General features: G+C 44.3%; 1 protein-coding gene across 2 annotated transcripts in view; it reads right to left on the reverse strand.

The window, feature by feature from the left end:
* The window catches only part of SLC31A2 (solute carrier family 31 member 2), an 87,525-nt gene extending 66,987 nt beyond the window's left edge, over positions 1-20,538 (reverse strand). For both annotated transcript variants that reach the window (XR_015295862.1, XM_086921116.1), the window contains exon 1: positions 20,421-20,538. Coding sequence is in view for 1 of the 2 variants with exons in the window: in XM_086921116.1 (XP_086777242.1) it covers positions 20,421-20,432 (12 nt within the window). In the remaining variant the exon portion in view is untranslated. The remainder of the gene's footprint in view (positions 1-20,420) is intronic.
* Positions 20,539-20,952: the final 414 nt, after the last annotated feature.

The following is a 20,952-nucleotide window of genomic DNA, read 5'->3' on the forward strand; positions in this document are numbered from 1 at the left end:
ACAAATTATTGCTTATTTTAGCCTACGAAAAAAAGAATTGGGCAGTATTTTTCCTCAATACTAATACCATAAGGTGCAGTCTTGGAATTATACCTGTTAACGTTACCAGCTGCTAAATTTTAAATCCTAATTATCCTGAGTTAAATATATCAGATGTTAAATCCTAAATCTTTTCACAAACAACCCCAATATTTTGGCAAGCTGAACGAGGCTTCAGGTGGACTAGTAGGAATGTTATGAGACTTTTTGAAGAGGCTCCCATTTCACTTGATTGGAGTCCTCCATAGTAAAGGACTCCACAGAAGGGGAACAGAGCCTCTTTTTTTTCAATAATTGTTTCTTCAAGGGAATAAAAATCCGTCTTAGAGAAAGATATTCCTTTACACCCAGGAGTAAAATTGAGGGGTGATCCATTCTACATTACTTCCTGAAAGTGGAGTACTCCAGTCATTTTCAGGGCGGAAAGATACCAGGAGTGATTTGGGAATGCCCACAAATATATATGCTGGTGTGTGCTCCTACACAAGGTCCACGGCAAATCACACCTTGCATGTCCATCTTTCACTCCTATGTGGGATTAGTCGGTTTCTCAGTCAATCAATAAATGCATATCTGACTGCAATGAATCCCTTTGTGAAATCCTCGTAGGTTTAAAAAGGGTAAATGTGGACGTAAACTTATGTTAATGACAGAATTTACCTTTGGAAATAAATTCCCATAGTTTGGATATATATATGATAAATATTTGTCAATTGTGTTTTGGGGCTCCATATAGGGAGCTGCAGAGCTGTGAAACTTAGCACTTTGCATATATTATTTTGAATCTCCCTGGCTTTGTGGAGTATGAAGCTGGAAAAGTATTTTTTAAATGTTTCCTCTGTTGTACAAGGCAGTAATGACACCACTAGGCAACTCTTACATCCTGGTTCTGAGGTGATTACAGCAGCAGTCAAGGAGCAAAATGTGCATGAATTTTCCAACTGAATCCTAGGGATTAATGGCTGCAGTGAAAAACAAGCATTTCTGTTGCCAGGCTCAAATAACTGCGTAACCTTTGTAACGATGTAACCTGCAATTATGGTCTGATACTCATGTAAAGCGCTCTGATACCTTCGGGTCTAGCCAGCTCTATATAAAACCTTTAAAATAAAATAAATAAATAACAATGAAATCGGTCTCGCATCAATTAAAGTTAAAGCCACAGGTGCTACAAATGACAATGTTTCTTAGTTATTTTTTTGTTTGCAGTGGAGTGATAATTTCACCTATCTAATGACACAGGAGGACTAGAGAATGGAGAGGAAACAGTGGAAAGTAGGGGGGTAACGAGTAGAGCTTTAAAAGAGAGGAAAGATGGAACAATAGCATAGGCAATAAAAGAAAATCAACAAAGCAAGGAAAGGACGCAGTACCACAAGCTGTTACTAGGGGATCCCTGTGGAGTTCTAAAGGGACCTCTATTAGCCACATAAGGTTCTGCACCCTACTAAAGGATGTTGTTCAGGCATTGTTTTCTGTTGAATGCAGTATCAGAGGCGCAATGCTTTAATGTTTGTATGAAACAGCAGCTTTAATGGAATTTAATTTCATTTCATTTCATTGTCCTCCCTCATCCTGACCACCTTGTAGTTATTTTTCTTGTTAAAATGTATAGAATCTCACCTTGTACATATGATATGCATTGCACCATCGTTACTGAGCACCCTATGTCACTTTATTACATGTCACTTGTAAATTTACTCACCTTGACAGCCTTTCAAATTTTTGTAAATACCTGAGAAGGCCTCAAATATATCAAACAAGAATTTTGGAAACATCTACTAGCCAGTGTTTTTGTGTTCCAACTACATGTAATGTATATATGTAATTTTTTAAAATATAATTTGACATCTCTCTGTGATTCTGTACAATGTATCATTTGTTTTATTTTTGATTCACTCCTCTTATGTAAAGTGATTATTCCCCACTACAATCGCTAGGCATGGCTATGCTTAGTTGGCAATAGATACAAGACATGGCTGTTAGCCTTCCATTTAACAAGTGCCATGCCACCAGTACCCAAATCAGCATTTCTTGATGCTGTGCTCAGAAGGCAGTAGGCATATGTCCTGATCCTTATGCATGCTCTATGCCCAGTACTGCTGCACACAGAACAAGCTGGACACTGAGAAGGGTCAAAGTTCTGTTCAATTAGACCAGTGGTTGAAGTGGGTAGGATCTGAGGGGCACGAAATGCCCATACTTTTTTTTTCCTCGACAAAAACTGTTTCCTTACTTTATTTTATAAGGCAACCATACCTAGATAGTTAATTCCGACATTTATTTATTTATTTATTTATGAGATTTGTAAAGCGCGAACGAATGCCCGTGGGCGTCTCGGCGCCTTAATATGCATCAGTTGAAGTGGAAGAGGAGAGAGTCTCCTGTGATCTGAAGCAAATGGAGGGGCAGGCAGCTGAACAAGAACCAAGTCTTCTTGCCAGGGTGTCTGCTGCCTGAAAGAAATATAAATGTGAAGATTGGTTGTGAGAAAGTATTGGCTTTAATTGATGGAGTCACTTGAATAGTATTCTGTTTGAGAGGTATTGTAAGGTCACTTGATGAGCTGTGGAGTGAGCTTTTAAGGGACAGTTAGAAACAATGTTTGCATTAGATACTGCCTGCATACTACTCAGATCTATATTTTGGCTGCATTTGGTTTTTTGATCTTAAACCTAAAACTTTTTGTGCACTTTGCGGCAGACTATTTTATACAATGTGAAATTCCGTACATATTCACAGTGCTTTCTGTCACAGGCTCATAACACTAAAAACTCACTATTCCCCACTGCACCGACCAGAATACAATTCTGTAGCTCTCTGGTTACATACACAGATATCTGCAGAGATCACATTAATCAATAGAGGTTTCATAATGTAGAATAGTGCATGTCTCACGGATTAGTTTAACTTGCATTTATTTCACTTAAGGTGTGTGTAAATTTGTATATGCAGTTACTTGAAGGTAAAAGACCAACTAAATAGTTATAGAATATTTTGTTATGTTTAACCACACATTTTATCCCGCCCCCACGCTTACTGACCCCGCCCCACTAGACTCAGGATCACAGTTCCCGTACTTCTTTTTAAAGCACTTTGACCACTGAATTAGACTCAATGCGTAAACATACGTAACTTTCACTTCGTAGGCTTTTCAAAATAATCGGGCATATATTGCCAGTGTCTAAAACAGATTTTCAGAAATGCTTCGTTGACCTTCACCCCCACGCCAGCCATCATCCTGGCCTACCCATGTTTCTTCATGGCTCTCCCAGATCTAGAATCCTGGAGCCAGGCCTGCAGTGGAGCAAACATGGCCCCAGTATGGCAGATCCAGACAACCATCGTTCCATTTTGTATCAGGTGCACACCCCTCAGCAGTTTGTATTTGATATCAGAGGGCACTTTGATGGGGCCTGAGTGGCACACGCCCTTCCTTCACACACAATAAGTTTAGGGATGGGAGTTACTCAAGTAATTCCATGTACCGTAATCAAGTACCCAGGAATTCCGCAAGAAGAGTAAATCTGCGTTTAGCACGATTTCTTAGCACAAAAAAGGGCCCCATGCATTCATAATCGATGCAAGTATGCACTTTTGTGCTAAGAAATACCGCTAAATGCAACAAAACACAAACAGCGAGCGCGAGCAGCAGCTTGCAAACTATGCTCTTGGAGTAGCATTACTCTCAATTACGGGAGGACGAGTAATCATGCAAATATTGGTAATTCCACGTCAAAGAGTAACGAAATTACTCCAGTGGAATTGAAATTCCAACCAGGCCTAATTAAAATCGATGTCCATGTTGGATTTACAAGTCTTCCACCTTTCTGCAGAAAATGCATATGCAGCACAAGAGAAGGGACTGGAGGCGGGTAGGGTTGGGCTGTCACAGAGGGGACAAACCTCCATAGCATCACACTCACCATCTCCATCTGGAGGCCATCATTACCCCGACGCTGGCTACCACTCTATAGAAACAATGACTCAATATTCGAACACAAGTCTGCCTGGCGGAATTTCATGGCGTGGGTTCATTAACTAAATCATCGTTATCAAAAACACACCACAAAAAAAAACAACAACAGTTAAACTTCTAGAATAAAGTCTTAAAACCAGCAACCGGTAAATGAGGTTGCAGATAAACGAAGCAGTGAATAAATGTATTGTCAAGATTGTAATGCATGAGATGCAACCAGTTGTTCTGCAACAACGGATTGACAATGTCTGACGTCAAGGCCCCGCTGGAGGACATTTCTGCAAATATTTATCTTAGGGCTTGTGACACAGTTTAAATAAGACCAGGCTAGTTCTTGTTTCTGTTTTTAGACAAAATGACACACATCCCCATTTGCAAGATATGATGAGACGTCATGATGCGTGACATATAGTTTCAGGATGTATTTCGAAGGTTCATTGTCACTCAGCATTCCCTATGATTGAGGGAGAAGTGAAGCTAGGAGTCCTATCTTTGCTTGGAGGGGCCTTCACTTATTAGAAGGAAAAACAAGCATTGGAAATGCAATAGGTCTCGCAGCATTAGAGTTAGTGCTTTTAGAATTGTTTATGGTTTTTTTTTGTAAATCTTTAGCATTTTTGTTTCCTGTAGCCAATGCTAAAGAATTACAAATAAAAAAAGCCATAAACAAATCTAAAAGCTCTAACTCAAATGCTCCGAGACCTATTGCACTGTGTGAGGGTGAGGGGTTGAGGGTGAGTGAGGGTGAGGGTGAGTGAGGGTGAGTGAGAGTGAGAGTGAGGGTGAGTGAGGGTGAGGGTGGGTGAGGGTGAGGGTGGGTGAGGGTGAGTGAGGGTGAGTGAGGGTGAGTGAGGGTGAGTGAGTGAGGGTGAGTGAGGGGTTGAGGGTGAGTGAGAGTGAGGGTGAGTGAGGGTGAGTGAGGGTGAGGGTGAGTGAGGGTGAGTGTGAGTTAGGGTGAGGGGTTGAGGTTGGGTGAGGGTGAGGGGTTGAGGGTGAGTGAGGGTGAGGGGTTGAGGGTGAGTGAGAGTGAGGGTGAGTGAGGGTGGGTGAGGGTGAGTGAAGGTGAGGGGTTGAGGTTGAGGTGTTGAGTGTGAGTGAGGGTGAGGGCGAGTGAGGTGTTGAGGGTGAGTGAAGGTGAGGGTGAGGGGTTGAGGGTGAGGGTAGGTGAGGGGTTGAGGGTGAGTGAGGGTGAGGGTGAGTGAGGGTGATGCTGAGGGGTTGAGGGTGAGTGAGGGTGAGTGAGAGTGAGGGTGAGGGTGAGTGAGGGGTTGAGGGTGAAGGGTTGAGGGTAAGTGAGGGTGAGGGTGAGTGAGGGTGAGTGAGGGTGAGGGGTTGAGGGTGAGTGAGGGTGAGGGTGAGGGGTTGAGGGTGAGTGAGGGTGAGGGGTTGAGGGTGAGTGAGGGTGAGGCGTTGAGGGTGAGTGAGGGTGAGGCGTTGAGGGTGAGTGAGGGTGAGTGTGGGTGAGGGTGAGTGAGGGTGAGTGGTTGAGGGTGAGTGAGGGTGAGTGAGGGTGAGTGAGGGTGAGTGAGGGTGAGTGAGGGGTTGAGGGTGAGTGAGGGTGAGGGGTTGAGGGTGAGTGAGGGTGAGTGAGGGTGAGTGAGGGTGAGTGAGGGTGAGTGTGGGTGAGGGTGAGTGAGGGTGAGGGTGAGTGAGGGTGAGGGTGAGTGAGGGTGAGGGTGAGTGAGGGTGAGGGGTTGAGGGTGAGTGAGGGTGAGGGTGAGTGAGGGTGTGTGAGGATGAGGGGGTGAGGATGTGAAGGCGCGTTTGGCAGTGTATGTTTTAACGCTCGGAATATCATAATGAACCCAGACATGACAGTCTCCAGCCAACAGCTGTAAATAGTTAGTCAAGTAAGCTCCAGTGGCCCTGCCAAAAGGACGTGTTTTTTTCGTGTAAAGTTTCTTATGTTCTTGTGAGATAATCAGCCACCCAAAGTTCTAGGGCTCTGTGCAATGACAGAAGTTACAATTCTTGACCAGAGGCCCCAGTTGGCACACATGCAAATCAGAACCAAACATTCCTCTAAAAGGAAACTCAATCCGCAACACAAGACCTGCAGTGCCGATAATGGTATGATACGGATATAGTGCTTTATACTTCCGATGGCGCTGAAGCTACATTAGAAATGTCACTGTGCGTAAGGAATTAGACTTAGCCATGCTGATTAACACCCAGCTATCATGCGGTAATGAAGGTCATGCTTTTGATACAAACTACTATTCTTGTACTCGTCTGTCCTGCTGGATCTGTTCCACGAGGAATAGAGTATTGCACTTGATGCCTTCCAGGAGACACGGAAACTTGCGTTGCGACAGCCACGCTGAGCCGGTTTTGTAAGGCAGCAAAGCCTTCAATGCTGCTGCCCAATTTGTAAGTGTCCAGTGATCAGGAAAGCCCGTGCTGCTAAAATGGCGGCACCCCGCAGATTGCTCTCCAGATTGCTCTCCTGAAGCTGGCTGCCTGATGGAGTGGAGAGTGGGCGGGCAGAGAGAGTGAGGGGGCGGAGCGGGGGTGTAAACTTGCGTTGCGACAGCCACGCTGAGCCGGTTTTGTAAGGCAGCAAAGCCTTCAATGCTGCTGCCCAATTTGTAAGTGTCCAGTGATCGGGAAAGCCCGTGCTGCTAAAATGGCGGCACCCCGCAGATTGCTCTCCAGATTGCTCTCCTGAAGCTGGCTGCCTGATGGAGTGGAGAGCGGGCGGGCAGAGAGAGTGAGGGGGCGGAGCGGGGTGTGGGAGGAGTGCGGGAACAGACGGGAGGGGAGGAGAGTAGGAGGAGGAGTAGGGGAGGCACGGCCTAGCGGCCGTGCAATCAAGAAGTGAGGGGGCGGGAGAGTAGGCAAGGCAGGCGGCTGGGGCATGTGCACGCGCTTTTAAGCTCAATGCGCATGCGCATTGAGCTTAAAAGTCACGGGCACTGCAAGGAATCGCCACGATTCCTTGCAAGTTGGGGAAAGAGTGGATAAGTCCCAATACTCTCGCTTGCTCGATGCGCATGCGCATCGACAGGCGAGACCTAAAAACCTTTTGGAGAGGATAGCCTTGTATAAACCCGAAGGCATCTCTGCTGCTTTATACAATGCGGGTATGTGGCTATCACAAGTTAGACACTTTCCAATACTTAGAAAATTGATACACATATAGGATGGATGCAGTCCCACACAATTCCTCAAATTTCATATGGCATGAGGAGTTGGGCTTAGCCTATTTAGGGGCTCAGATAAAAATTGCACCACTTGTGAACAAGATAAGCTGGTTGATGTGTGTAAAAACTGTTTTCTTCAAATTGGGCCTAAAAGAAATGTTTATGTCCCCTAAGAGTATTCCACTTAATGCAAAGACCTATTTCAAATTAGGCCTAAAAGAAATGTTTATGCCCCCTAATAACATTGCACCTAATACTAAGACCGTTGTTAAATCTCACCATGCAGATTTTTTGGTTTGGAGGAGAGGTTAAGGGGCGTCTAAAATATGAAAACAGTCGAACATTATTTGCAAATTTCAACTGTTAAACCCACTGAACCAAATTTGGGCTGGCTTGAAAATGTAACATATTGCCCCCTCTTAACACAGTTTAGATGAAATGTAATACATTTTAAAGTGGCACTTCCTATAGAGTGCGTTTGGCAGAAGGAATTACCACCATGTCAATGTAATGTCACATAACAGAGTACATGTCACTTTATCCTATTTTGCCCATTATATTCAGGACTGAGTTTAATGATTACTAGGTAGCAATGGAATTTGTACAAAAATTAAGCACAACAGACATATTTTTTGTACTCTTACATTTTATTAAAAAGCGATCCAGATCAAATATCGTTATGAGTATGTAACTTTTCAACGAATGATTAGTTTTATTGATGCTTTGCTCTTTTAACCATTTTTTAATGTAAAGCCTTTTTAGTATTTTAATGTCAATAAATGTCTTTTATACTTAAATGTTTCTATGTTTTAGGTTCATATACGAGATGTTTTTACATGCTTTTTATGACAAATTAGCCGAAATAAATATGTTTGACTGACTGACAAACAACTCAAACAAAAAATATATTTTGATGGAAGACATGAAGTCAAAAATGTGCATCCTAGTGTTGGCAGTTGGGTTAAAAAAAAGTATAGGAAAGATGCGGCTCTTACCCATCAATGATGTGCTCGGGAGGGTGTTTCTCGTCGCTGGACGTGGCTAGTACAACCTTCCCTCCATTGGAAGCCAGACAGAAATCATCAACTTTGCTCATGTCTGATCCGGCTGTCAATTGTTAAAGATAAACATTCATGTGTGTTTAAGACACCAACAAAAATGAGAGATCTACAGCAGGCTAAACCCTTGCAGAGGCTAACGGGCCATCGAAAGGAGAGTCCCCTAGTCACCAGGCAACCGAGAAGTCTCATTGCGCAGCGCTAAAACCGCCACAGGCTGCATCAAAGTGGGTACATTTGACGGCCATTTTGGAGTAAAATGTATCATCTCGTTAATCTGCGATATTGAGCCCACGGCTGCAGTACAAACACGCGCAAAGAGCTCGGCTTTTACTTATTACCTACGGCGAAGGGTGGGGGTGAAACCTTACATAACGCTTCAACTGACATATTACTAGTGAGATCGGAATAAGGACAGAATACAATAATTAGTGTGGAAAAGCAAGCGGTATTGAATTATTCGTAAATTCGTTGGCAAATAAATAACATTGTAACCCTACACCACACAACAAAGATAGTGTTAAATAATTATAATACATTGGCAAACATAAATTTAATGAAAATACAAAGAGAATGTAAACCATTTAAGCTTATCATCGATAGAATTATTAACATTCCAAGATGGCCGCTGCCATACCTCACTGTGATTGGTCTAGTGTTTTAGGATTTACATCTGGGTAGCTGGTTGTTAAGTTTCCAAAGTGAGTGACATAGAGAAAAGACTCCCACGCCACTTTCGTACAGAAGGCGCTTTCACTGCACAGGTTGGTAGTACTGAGTTTATGTTGCGGAGTTCGGAGTTTGCAACAGTGTCCTACAAGACCTATAGTGTCTTGTTAAGTTAGTTGGCACCGTAGACACCTTTAGAATATGTTGATGTTTTTTGCCTAGGTCTACTCGTCTTTAAAAAAGGTGAAGAAGTTCTCAAATTGGTACAAAGTATGTGCATATCAATTATACTGGTTTCGCGCGTGCATCTGTCTGTTTTCATTTTAGAGGTTGTGACTTAGAAAAGGTCTACTGCAAAGTGTAACGATGTTTCCTTATTATGCTGGTATTTATTTTCTTTGACGGCTCTCAATGCTGTGAACATCAGCAGTGTTATTTGCGTTATTAATCTGCGAAATGGCGGGCAGAGGGGAGGGGGGAGGAGAAATGCGACACGGCGGGAAGGGGAGGGGGCGGAGCGGGTAAAATAAACAAGACGGAGGGAAGAGAGGGGAGGGGGGAGGAGAAATGCGACACGGCGGGAAGGGGAGGGGGCGGAGCGGGTACAATAAACAAGACGGAGGGAAGAGAGGGGAGGGGGGAGGAGAAATGCGACACGGCGGGAAGGGGAGGGGGCGGAGCGGGTACAATAAACAAGACGGAGGGAAGAGAGGGGAGGGGGGAGGAGAAATGCGACACGGCGGGAAGGGGAGGGGGCGGAGCGGGTAAAACAAGACGGACGTGCACGCGCTTTTAAGCTCAATGCGCATGCGCATTGAGCTTAAAAGTCACGGGCACTGCAAGGAATCGCCACGATTCCTTGCAGTGTGGATAAAGAGTGGATAAGCCCCCATAGTCTCGCTTGCTCGATGCGCATGCGCATCGACAGGCGAGACCTAAAAACACGGGTAGTGTCTTGTGACTGCGAAAGGCGTGTGTGTTAATGGACATTTTAACAGACCGAGGCCGTTTGAGAGAGGTGCATTGTTCCCACTGGCATCATAAACATAAGTAAACTAGACTTCAGGAGACAAAGGAGAGACAGCCCCCTGCACACAGACAATCTGCTCACTCACTGCCCCTATTCCTCCTGAAAGTCCAAGTCCTCCTGAACTTAAGAGCGCCTTGCTCTATCTCCCCGACATAAGGAAACCGTCACCCAAATCCCCAGAAGGCTCGACGCCATTACAGACTTCGCATGCCAGTCCACTGTAACCCAAAACTTTAGTTCAATTGGTGCTATTGAGGTGAAACAAAAATACAACTCCAATACTAAACCGAACGTCCAAACTCCAACATGGTGTCACTGACGACAAATTAATCCGATAACGTCACTCAGGTATCTACAAAAAAGGGTAAATACCAAAAACATTCTTTAAGAGAATACATAAATATACTAAAAAGGTTACCTGAAATGCACAGTTTCTGTACATTTTGAACAATTTGTACAATAGCTGTACATACTAGGTGCATAATAACTTCCAGAGGTTGGGATGGGCTCCTTTGCAGGCCTTGAAAACTCAACTCTCCATTTAGTGCAGGACACTTCCGTACCAGTTGGAGCATCTGCATGGTGCCCCAGAGGATCTGCTGTGCTTTTGGCTAATGTGTCCTTTAAACATGCATTTTACAAAGATGTTGGGCCAGGAAAAGCATCATGTTATATGGTCTGGTTGGAATATACTGCCAACCCTCTTTAGGACAGTAGGTTTAGTTTGTTAAACCCTTTAGCTCAACCATGCTTTGGCTCTGAGCAGTCAGTCTTACACAAAGGAACACGTGTAAAGCATTCAAACGCAGTGGCGGCTGGTAATTGTAGGGGGGCGGATGGGACACACACGCACAACCATGCATTCACACACATCCATTCATAACACTCATTACTAAATATTCAAACATGCATGCACGCACCAAACATTAATTAATAAAAAATAGGAAAATTGAAATCACACTTACCTGAATCTCTGCCTCTGGGGTCCCAGGAGGCTTGGCACTGCTGCCATCAGTTCAGGAGCCTGCGTATTTCGTGCATGTCTAGCTCCTGGCTGCCTGACCTAAAAATGGAGGGTGTCTGTCATGCCGACCTTTGCTCTGCCAGACATTGTTCGTGAGGGGCAAAATGTGGGGGTGGGGGAGGTATGTGTCCCTTTAGCCCCAATGGACTGGCCACAGCTGTTCAAACTGCAGCAAAACAATTGAGGAGGAAATAACTGAGACATTCAAGAAATCTAACACCAATTTATAAAAATAGTTTTGATTTTTATCTAATTTATGGCATCAAAACTAAAAAGATCCATTGAAGTATTCCAGAATGTACAGGGTATAATAAAATCAGTACTTTTTGCTTAACAGCAAACAAGCATTGGCAAACTCAACGAATCGACACCTAAAAACGTTTTCCAATGAATACGTAGGTAAGTATCAATGCAGTTACTTAGAGTTACTTCAGGCAACCAACTCAAGCAGGGAGTCAGTGAAGAGGACCAGCAAGGTCCACAGAAACAGTTACTTAGTGAAGGAAAGCAGTCTTTAGTATAGTTCCAGCATCAGTGGACCTTGACATTTACTTCTATGGAGTGGTCCTGATGCAATGGGTACAGGAGGATGAATATGCTCAAGGATACTGGAGATGTGCTCTTGACAGGGGTCTTCCACATACTACTCCTTTGTCCAAGGACTTGGTGAGGTAATCCTGGCCATAGGGGTAGACATCCCTCCAAGTACTCTCAAGCTTGGCAGAAGTCCAGTCACCTGATACAGCAGTTTCAACAGTTTCCTTCTTTTGCCGATAACCTGCTTCCCGGGCAGCCAAAGTGCACTCCAATGACCCTCCCAGGTCCAGAAGACTCTGAGGCAAGTTTTGAGCCTTGGTCCATGGTGCTGTACACTGGCGAGGACCAGTGATCCAGTGATCTGGACTACCAAGTCACCCCAGCAGGCATCTTCAACTGAGGTGGTCCAGAGCTGTGAATAGGGCAATTGGAATCTCTTACTTCAGTTGGGCCCAGGAGTCAGCTTCTCCATGAGCAGGACACAGCAGGCACAGTACTTTTCCTTTGCAAGCCACCATGTGTAGCAGGTGCAGTGTAAGCTATTGTAGCCTATCTTTGCTGGGTTCTTGGAGCAGCAGGGCTCTCCTTAGGCGAACGAGATCGGATTTCTGGGTGCCAGAGGTACGGTTTTGATGCCCAGAAAAAACCCTGGGTGAGGTTGTGCTTACTAACCAATGGTCTACTAGGTTCCCTCCCACTGGATGACTACATTGTGTGAAGTGTAGCATCTAGTTATTCCAGAAGTCCCTGTTATGCCCACTTCCAACATGGCAGAACTCCTCTCTCGATGTGCAGATTTCCCTATCCGAACCCAGAGGTGTGGCTACCAGAGGGGCTATAAGCCCCTGAAAAACCAGCTCAACAAATGGCTTACCCTCTCGTGCCCTATTGCCAGCCTGTCTACCTAGATAATAGAGCAACACCTTTCCCATGTGCAAGTCATTTTCCCTTCAAAAGCGGCTTCTCCTTTGAAGTTTGTCTACACTTGTGTGGCTTCCTGCCAGGGAGATACAACACTTCTCCCCCATGCAGGCATTTTTTGTGTCCTCTCCTAGAAGTCATCTGCATGTCTCTACACGAGGACAAAAAGCTGTCTCAGGGACACACCCCATGTGCAACCAATAATGGGCACAGGAGACTTTGGGCAACAAAGCATCAACTTTGTAAAACTTGCACACCGCAACAAGTTACATTAATTTTGACTTGGGAAACAAATTGGCTTTAATGTAACTAGTTGTTTGATACCTTACACTACCAACATTAGTTGTCCCAGTCAGAAGTTAGCAGACTGCTGTTACAGCGTGTAAGTCTGCACTCGCCAATGGGGCAACTAGCCTTTTTAAGTTTAAAAATGACACTTTGGGGTTTTTACATCTGGAACATGTAAAGAGCACATGTTCCACTTACTAATATGCTGCACCTTGCCTTAGGGCTGGATTGATCTACCTTAGGTGTGAAATATATATATATGTGGAGAAGTGTGGCTCAGTGGTTAGAGGCGGCAGACCCGGAAGCTGGGATCGACCGTGGACCAGGGTTCGATTCCCCGCCTCAGCGGGTCTCGGGCTCAAAATTCCACAGCCTCGACAATTCTCGCTCCGGTGCCTACTCGACTCACGGGGTCTCACTCTGCAACTCTGGGCAATAGCTTGCTTAATCTCCACGACGGCCCCTCGCGGCGGGATGCCTGGCTTTCACCCTGTGGACACCCTTCCGGGGCCTCTCACAGGGGAATACCAGGACGGGTTCCCTAGGCAAACGCCAGGATGCCCTTTGGGTGACAGGTTGCGCTATATAAATACACCTACATTTACATTTATATATATATATATAAAAGGGAAGATTGGACATTGCCACTGCTTTAAATGGCAAAGTCGAGTTAGCAGTTAAAGCTGCCCTTCCAGACTACAGTGGCAGACTCTGAGCCACATTTTACCTTTGTCACACCCAGAGTGGCACAAACGGTGCTGCAATCACTGGGGTAATCCTCTAACTTACAGACCCTGGGTACCATATACTGGGGACTAACAAGTAAATCAGCTTGTGCCAATTGGGTATATACAATCAAACATACACATTTTAAGGTCAGGGCACTGACACTGAGATCTGGTTAGCAGGCCTTGTTGCAATTTCAGAGTTTAAAAACCAGCAGCATTAATACAAAAATTAAGAGTGACCATACAAAAGGAGGCATTTCCTTGCAGGCTATTTGTCTTACAAACTGCCTCAAGAGGAATGACCTTGAAGTGTCAGACAGTCTTATAAACTGGGTAGATGCCCTAGCAAACACAAGGGGTTGGAGGGCTCGGGGTATTTGCTACTTAGCGAATTTAATATCCATTTATGCCACAGGAAGTGACATTACAATAACTAATGAAATATCCTTATAATATTGAACTGGCCTATTTTACTAGTAAAACAAGTTAACAAACTAGTAAAACAAGTTAACAATCATTCAGGAACATGAAAAGAATTGTTGTCTGTTTGATTTACTTTTTATAAACCATATGTAGGTTATTTGCATAGAAAGCTTTTCAGGTGTACATACCTGGAAAGAATTTAAGATCAGCAGCAAGCTACCTAGTGCATGTTCCCCGAACAAGAACGGCCACATGGGGAGACAGACGTTTCCTGGTAGCGACCCCCATACTGTGGAACACACTCCCCTTGTATATTAAAACAGCACCAACACTCATTGCCTTTCGTAAGGCCTTGAAAACTTGGTTATTCAATTAATAAGTTTGTGCCCTGAATTTTGTGTATCCTAGAGCATCTCACTGCGCCTAGACACCCTAGGGTATTAGTTGCGCATTAAAAATCCCATAAATAAATAAATAAATAAACATGTGTAATCTACACTCATTTTAAACACCCGTGAAACTTGTCATACCATCTTTCAACTGCTGTTTAGAGAGTAAACAAAATGTGTTGGGTGTATTTCTTTAAACAGTAACGTTTGGTGTTAATGTAGGGCTGTGTTCTGCTGGTGTTTTATATTCAGCTTCAAAGAGCAAACATCTGCCCGTTGCAGCTCATTATGCATCAGTAGGGTAATAAAGGGGATGCTACCAGTGTGAAGGGGTTAAACACACACGAGGCCCCGTTACATGTTGTTGGTAGATACAGCAGCTGCAGTGCTGGGGCACAAGCTGGGGCACAAGCTGACATCTGTCAGCTTCCTATGGGCTTGGGTAAGGTCACGAAGTACCATCTGTAACATACTCCTGCATGTGCGTGCATCTCTGACTTGTGCACCACTTGCAAAGCGGTCTCTTACCATTTGCATAATCATGTGAAACAGAAAACTGCTGTGGAAGTTCATGGGTACTTCCATGCCATGCCTGGCTGCATCTATTCTCACACCTATGCCCTTGCTAGAGGAGGCTACGAGTAGAATAGGGCAGTGCAGTGCTTAATGTATAAAGGAAGAAGAGTCGGGCCCAACATTATGCCCAGAAGTCCGCTGCCGGTGCAGCTGTACGTCAGTGTGCCAAATGCCAAGGCTGTGTAGTCTTGAGTCCATCTTATGCCTCTTTCGTCCACACCAGCCACTCCCTGCCCCTTTGTATCATTCTTGAAGGCCCCCGATGTCTCCCTTTATCACAATTCTTTTTGTCCTTCTCTTCCTCCTCCCGAACCCCTCACCCAAGGCGTCTGTGGAAGAAATACGAAATCCTCATGGACAACAGACAAGAGGCCCAAATAACGGGAAATCCGTGAAATCTACGGACGGTTGGTCACCCTATTATGTGATTTACCCAGAACCCCAGGATGTTAAGCAGACACCAAGAGTAGAACCCGGTTCCCCAGTTCCAAAGTCGGGAGCCTTGGTCAGTACGTCACATCCTCTCGAGATTGATATGTGGTGATTCACCAAAGCTATTAATAAAAGTACCCCATATTGTAACGTGTTGGTCATACAACCCCTTGTCCGTTATAAATTAGATTCCACATTAGAAAACATGTTATTTCCCATGGCAGTCAAAACACTATGCAGACACAATGAAATCTTCCAAATAGAATTTAAAGCAAAAGCAGAAGCTGGGTTTACACAAACTCTAAATGCGGAACCCACATTTTTTTTTTTTTTAGCACTGCTGGTGTAAAATTAGTTGTTGCTGAACTTTATTTACATACTTCAGCCTAAAAATTGATTTCAAATTAGCTGTCCTTTTAACAAACGGCATTTATCTCATATTACTTTTTTTTAGTACATCGGTCTATTTGTTTATATATATATATATATATATATATATATATATATATATATATATATATACATTTAAAAACAGAAATTCCTGCTCCGTAAATTCAGCTTATGTTTGGAGGAGACTAAGGAAACATTTTATGGGTGGGTGGAAACAGTTAAAAAGTGCATAGTCCAGCCTGATGAAACCTCATTAACCTCCCCAGGTCCACCCCTTTCCAACCCTAAGGACACCAGCATACAGTTTGTGACACCCTATGGACACGAGTGAACGGTGCAGCGACAGAGGGGGGGCAATGTGAACTATAAGATTACAACAACACAATCTATTATTATCTAGACTGCCGTTACATATAGAATAGATAAACATTTTATGTAATTGGTCACAATCGGTAGGTCGATATTTCATCCCAAGGTCAAATTTGCGTCAAGGACATCACAGGATGCAGGTACTTGTAAAACCTGTGTGGAAACTTTAGGTTATGGGCTTGAATCACAACAATTTGCTTCAACTTTCCATCCTTCCAGCATAGATAAAATGAGAACCACTAAGTTGGGTAATAGTATTAGATGGTAAGACTAGTAGAACGTATTAAAACATAAACTGCACCATTATATAATGCAAGTCATTAGAAACACACACAGGGGATTTTAGGGGTCAGGGCAGCCTCCAACTGGGTAAAAACCTAATCACCATGTGATGCAGCTCCCAAATCTGTCTACACTAGCAGTGCTTAGAAGGGCCTGAACTCTCCTACTCAGCGATATATATATATATATTCACTAAAAGCATTTCAGAAAGGCTTAGTTGCCGAAACACGTCATGCTCAGTGAAATGAATGCATTTTTCAGGATGTGAAATTGAATAAATGCATGTAAAACACGTGGAGTGCTCCGGGTTGTTCCTGGTGGAGTACATTTGTGTGGGTCATACGCACGCTGGAGGCACCCATCCAAAAGGAGTTCAGCAGGTTCAGTGGTAGAATATATATCATACCGAGAAATCGCCTTGAAAAATATATATATATATAATATATATATATATATATATATATATATATATATATATATATATATATATATATATTCAAGGCGATTTCTCGGTATGAGCCTTTGCACTCTAGATGTAAACAAACACTGTTCATGCTGCACAGAGAAGTGCACTCCCTTTCGAAGCTACTGCAAGACTCCCATCACTGCGAAACTTTGACGTGCTGCATTTCAAATGAACATGCACTTCCTGGATCCTTCCCTACAGAGTGGGTGCTCTTGCAAGACCTGGGACTCGGTCAGTGGAGTGAGTGGCATTATTCAGAGGGTGGCTGCCTTGTGTGCATGCTCCTGCAGCCACTCCTTAGGTAGCAGGACTACACTGCATAGGGACTACTGGGGGTGGCTTCCTCTAGCCTCAGGAAGAGGAGTTGATGGAGTGGGTGAGAAGGGTCTAGCTACCACTCTGCACAAGTTAAAAGACTTGCTGGCCAAGCGGATGGATAGCCCTGCATGAACACTGCTTGAGTCAGAATTTTGTGGAAGCGTGGAGAGGAAGGATGTCTCCTAAAGAATATGGCACAATGGACCTAAATAGATGCTCCCGTATGGAGTCCTGTGTGGACGGTATCTCCCCAAGGTCTTGGGCATAGAGTTCATGGTGTAGCCTGAGAATTCTTCAGTATGAAGTCAGTCAAGAGAAATTGGCTGGTGTTTCCTTGAACAGCCGGCCAGGTCCCTTACCACTATGAAGCACTGAGGGGTCTTTAACCTTGGGCTACAAAACAACTTGGATTCCAAGAGAATTGTGTGTGGGCAGGTATGCAAAGGTCATCCTGCAGGGTCACTAACCGTGGACATGGGTCAGCGCATTTGGCATTTCTCTACCATATCCTGGATATCTGTCTCTACCGTACCCGTATCTGAAGTCATGACTGTTCAATCCTGAGTCGCATCCCTCGAAATGGAGTTGGAGGGAGAGACCCTATAACAGAGATCCACAGACCTCACACTCTCCAGCCCTAAATAACACCCTCCACCCCCCCACGTCAAAAAGGAGCGCCTTCTCAAGGAAGCTCTAGGGGCCAGGAGTTAGGAAGGACAATTCGGGATGTTTACACTGCCACATTGAGCCTCTAAAGAAAAAGCTTAATTTGTTTCCAGTTGCTCAGAGAACTGCTTTTAAAACAGCCCGCACTCTTTTCAAAGCTCTCCATGGTAAAAGTCCTGCCTCTGTGTCCTCCAGAATCCAGCTCTTCACTCCCGATCGCTGCCTAATGTTGGCTCACCACTTGTTTTCTGTGCCAAGGTAGAAGAGCAAGAGACCTGGAGGGGTCAGCTTCTGCTTTATGGGTCCCCACACCTGGAATCCTCTCCCTCCAGATATTAGATCGTCCTCTAACTAACTAACTTAACTCTTAAAAACCCGGCTATTCCAACAGCCATATGTTTAATCCAGAGTTCGGTTGCAGTCTTTGTTATCCTAGCGCCATAAGGTCTTTATGGTGCAAGTGCGCTTAATAAATGGCCTATAACAGAACAGAACCTTTTTAGTATCAACCAACTCCTACTGCTTTACATCCTCGATCCATGCGAGCGAGGTCTTTTGTTCCGCTTCAGGGCAGCTACTATAAAATATTTGTCATGTTTTCCTTTAGGATTCCAGGCAAATTTGGAGTTTTCCCTCTGCCCCTGCAACGGAAGCTCAGAACAATCTGTTACGTTCCCTGTTCTTTGGTAGTTTTTATTCTTTGTATATAAAAATAAATGTACTTCCTCTAATTAAGAAACTTGTCATTCGTGATTTTTGTGAAGCTTATAGTAAGCTGTTCTAACTCACGATGACGAAGGTGTTTTTTATGTGGCTATGTTTTTTGGGAGATCTGTCTGCCTCACACCCCTGAGAGGTTCCTGTTAGGACTTCCTGGGTGGGGATAACTCATGTGCCTTCATGCCCCATAAAGGAGTTCTGTCCACAGTACTGTTGTATGTGGCCATTTAAGGGTAGTGGTTCAGAGTAGCAGGGCCGGGTAGAGACACACCGTGTGTTTGGGTGCGGAGGGCATAAGGATTGTGGCACTGCACACTGGCATCGCTGTTACAGGCTTCACCATACCGAAATCACCGTATGGGACAGGTAACATCATGTGTGAAGTCCCTGTTTTCACTAACGTGAGTCATAGATAAACCAGAGCTATATACAACATCATTAATTACGCATGCCTGTCTCCGCTTTCTGTTGACTGACAAAATATACTAATAATCGTGCGTAACGCATAGAGCAGATGAGACCTAGTAATTAATTCGTCACATATACATTCTGGATACCCGAGTACTGATCACAGTTGTGATTTGTGAAACTGTGTGATCTTAGGCAAATTATGCTGTAAGAGTTATCTGCTAAATGTGAGACTGCTTAAAAAATAAGAAGATCATAGTAGTTAGGCAGATATATTAAAATTCAGCAAGCACCTGGGTGGAAGGCAGCTCCTGTCTTATCAAGTAATCCTGTATAAAGAAACGTTACCCAGTGCTGAAGAACCAGGCTGCTGTCCAGCTGACCACATCTGAGGCTGGCATCAGGGAGTTTATTGTATACGTGTCTGTGTTTAGAACTGATGCAGACATGCCATGCCATGCCATTTTTGATCATCTCACCCAGATTTGCGTTTTTATTCAAAGAAACCATCAACCACAAGGAACCATCAACCACAAGGAACCATCAACCACAAGGAACCATCAACCACAAGGAACCATCAACCACAAGGAACCATCAACCACAAGAAAGTAAGTAGGTACGCCAGGACCAGTAAATCTGCTCCACCCTAACATGAGAAAAGTTAAAATCTGGGAGTAAAGTCTTTTTGACTAGCACCTAACATCCTGTGCACAGCACTGATGACGGGGAATCTAGTGTTAGTAGCAGAGAAGGAGCCAGCAAGACTGGCTGAACTGTTTCCTAGTGAACCTGTGTTACTCTCTTCCCTTTTGATCTTTAGTTACTCCCATTCCTAGATTACCTTTGCTACTATCTTTCCTAGATTACTTTGGCTACTCTCCTAGATTATTTTTGGTACTCTTTCCTGGATTACTTGTGCTACTCTCTTTCCTAGATTAATTTTGGTACGCTCTTTCCTGGTCCACATCAGTACATTGCAGGTGTATCATGGAGAGAATGCGGAGCCCCGCGGCTGTTTTTTGGCGCTAGATTTGGCGAAAGAAGTAACGTAAACAATAATGGAGGCAAGGACTTTCCTGATGAGTGCCCTATTTTTGAGGGGTTCGACTTCGTATTCCTTACCCCTTTTGTTTTAACTCTGCCTTTCTTTCTTCCACGGTTGTTAAAATATCCAGTAATCTGACTGACCGCAGGGGACTGATAGATTTGCAAACCGTAGACGTTAAACGATACGGGCAAAAGCCAGCTATATTTTAGCTTTAATGGACCCTAAACGTATGTTGGCGGCGTGTACCTTTTAAACCCAGTCTTTCGGAGTTCATTTCCTTTCCTCCTCTTGCCAGCAACTAAAGGACAAAAGTTCTACAAAAAGATCGCGCACAGTCACAACGCCGGCTCTAGTTCTGTGGAGGAGGCGATCTGAGGCAACCAGAAGAGAAATGCTTTCCTGTTGCGTAGAAAAAAGAAGAAAATAACACCAGACTGCTCTTCCCTACATAATATAATTGCGGAAGCTGATGGCTGCAGGGACACCGGGTGATTGTCGGGCGGCAGTGAGTACTCACAGGCATGTCCATGGCTGCGTCCAGCGCAGACAGCTGTCTGGGGTCCCGGCCGCTCCCTCCGTCTCCCAAAGCAGGCAGGAAACTTTCAATGTTTCGAGCAGCAGCCGTCACGTGAAACCGAGGCAAAGTCACATGGGCGGCCCAAGGCATGCTGGGAGATGTAGTTATACACGAATAGCTTCGCCGGGACTGGTAGTTCTTTAACCTCTCTGGGCGCCCAGAGCTGTCAAAAGTAAATGTCTGAATATAAACCAGTTTCAGTCTCCAAGAAGGTTTTTGGTTTTTTTAGGTACGTGAGAATGGAAATTCACCATAGATGCGCAGATAAAAGCATGAGGCTGACTGTGTCGGGACACTTCTTTCACAGGTGCAATGTAGGCTTATAGTCCCAGGTCAGTCCATACTGGCCCAAAGCTGCCAAGTTTTATACCTCAGTTAGGGTAACTAACTGGCATGGGAGCAAATTCAGGATGGTAAGTGTAAAAATTCAGGACAAAGGGTCAAAATTCAGGACAGAAGGTCAAAATTCAGG

Source organism: Lissotriton vulgaris, chromosome 5, assembly GCF_964263255.1.
Source record: "Lissotriton vulgaris chromosome 5, aLisVul1.2, whole genome shotgun sequence".
In the NCBI taxonomy this organism is placed as follows: domain Eukaryota; kingdom Metazoa; phylum Chordata; class Amphibia; order Caudata; family Salamandridae; genus Lissotriton; species Lissotriton vulgaris.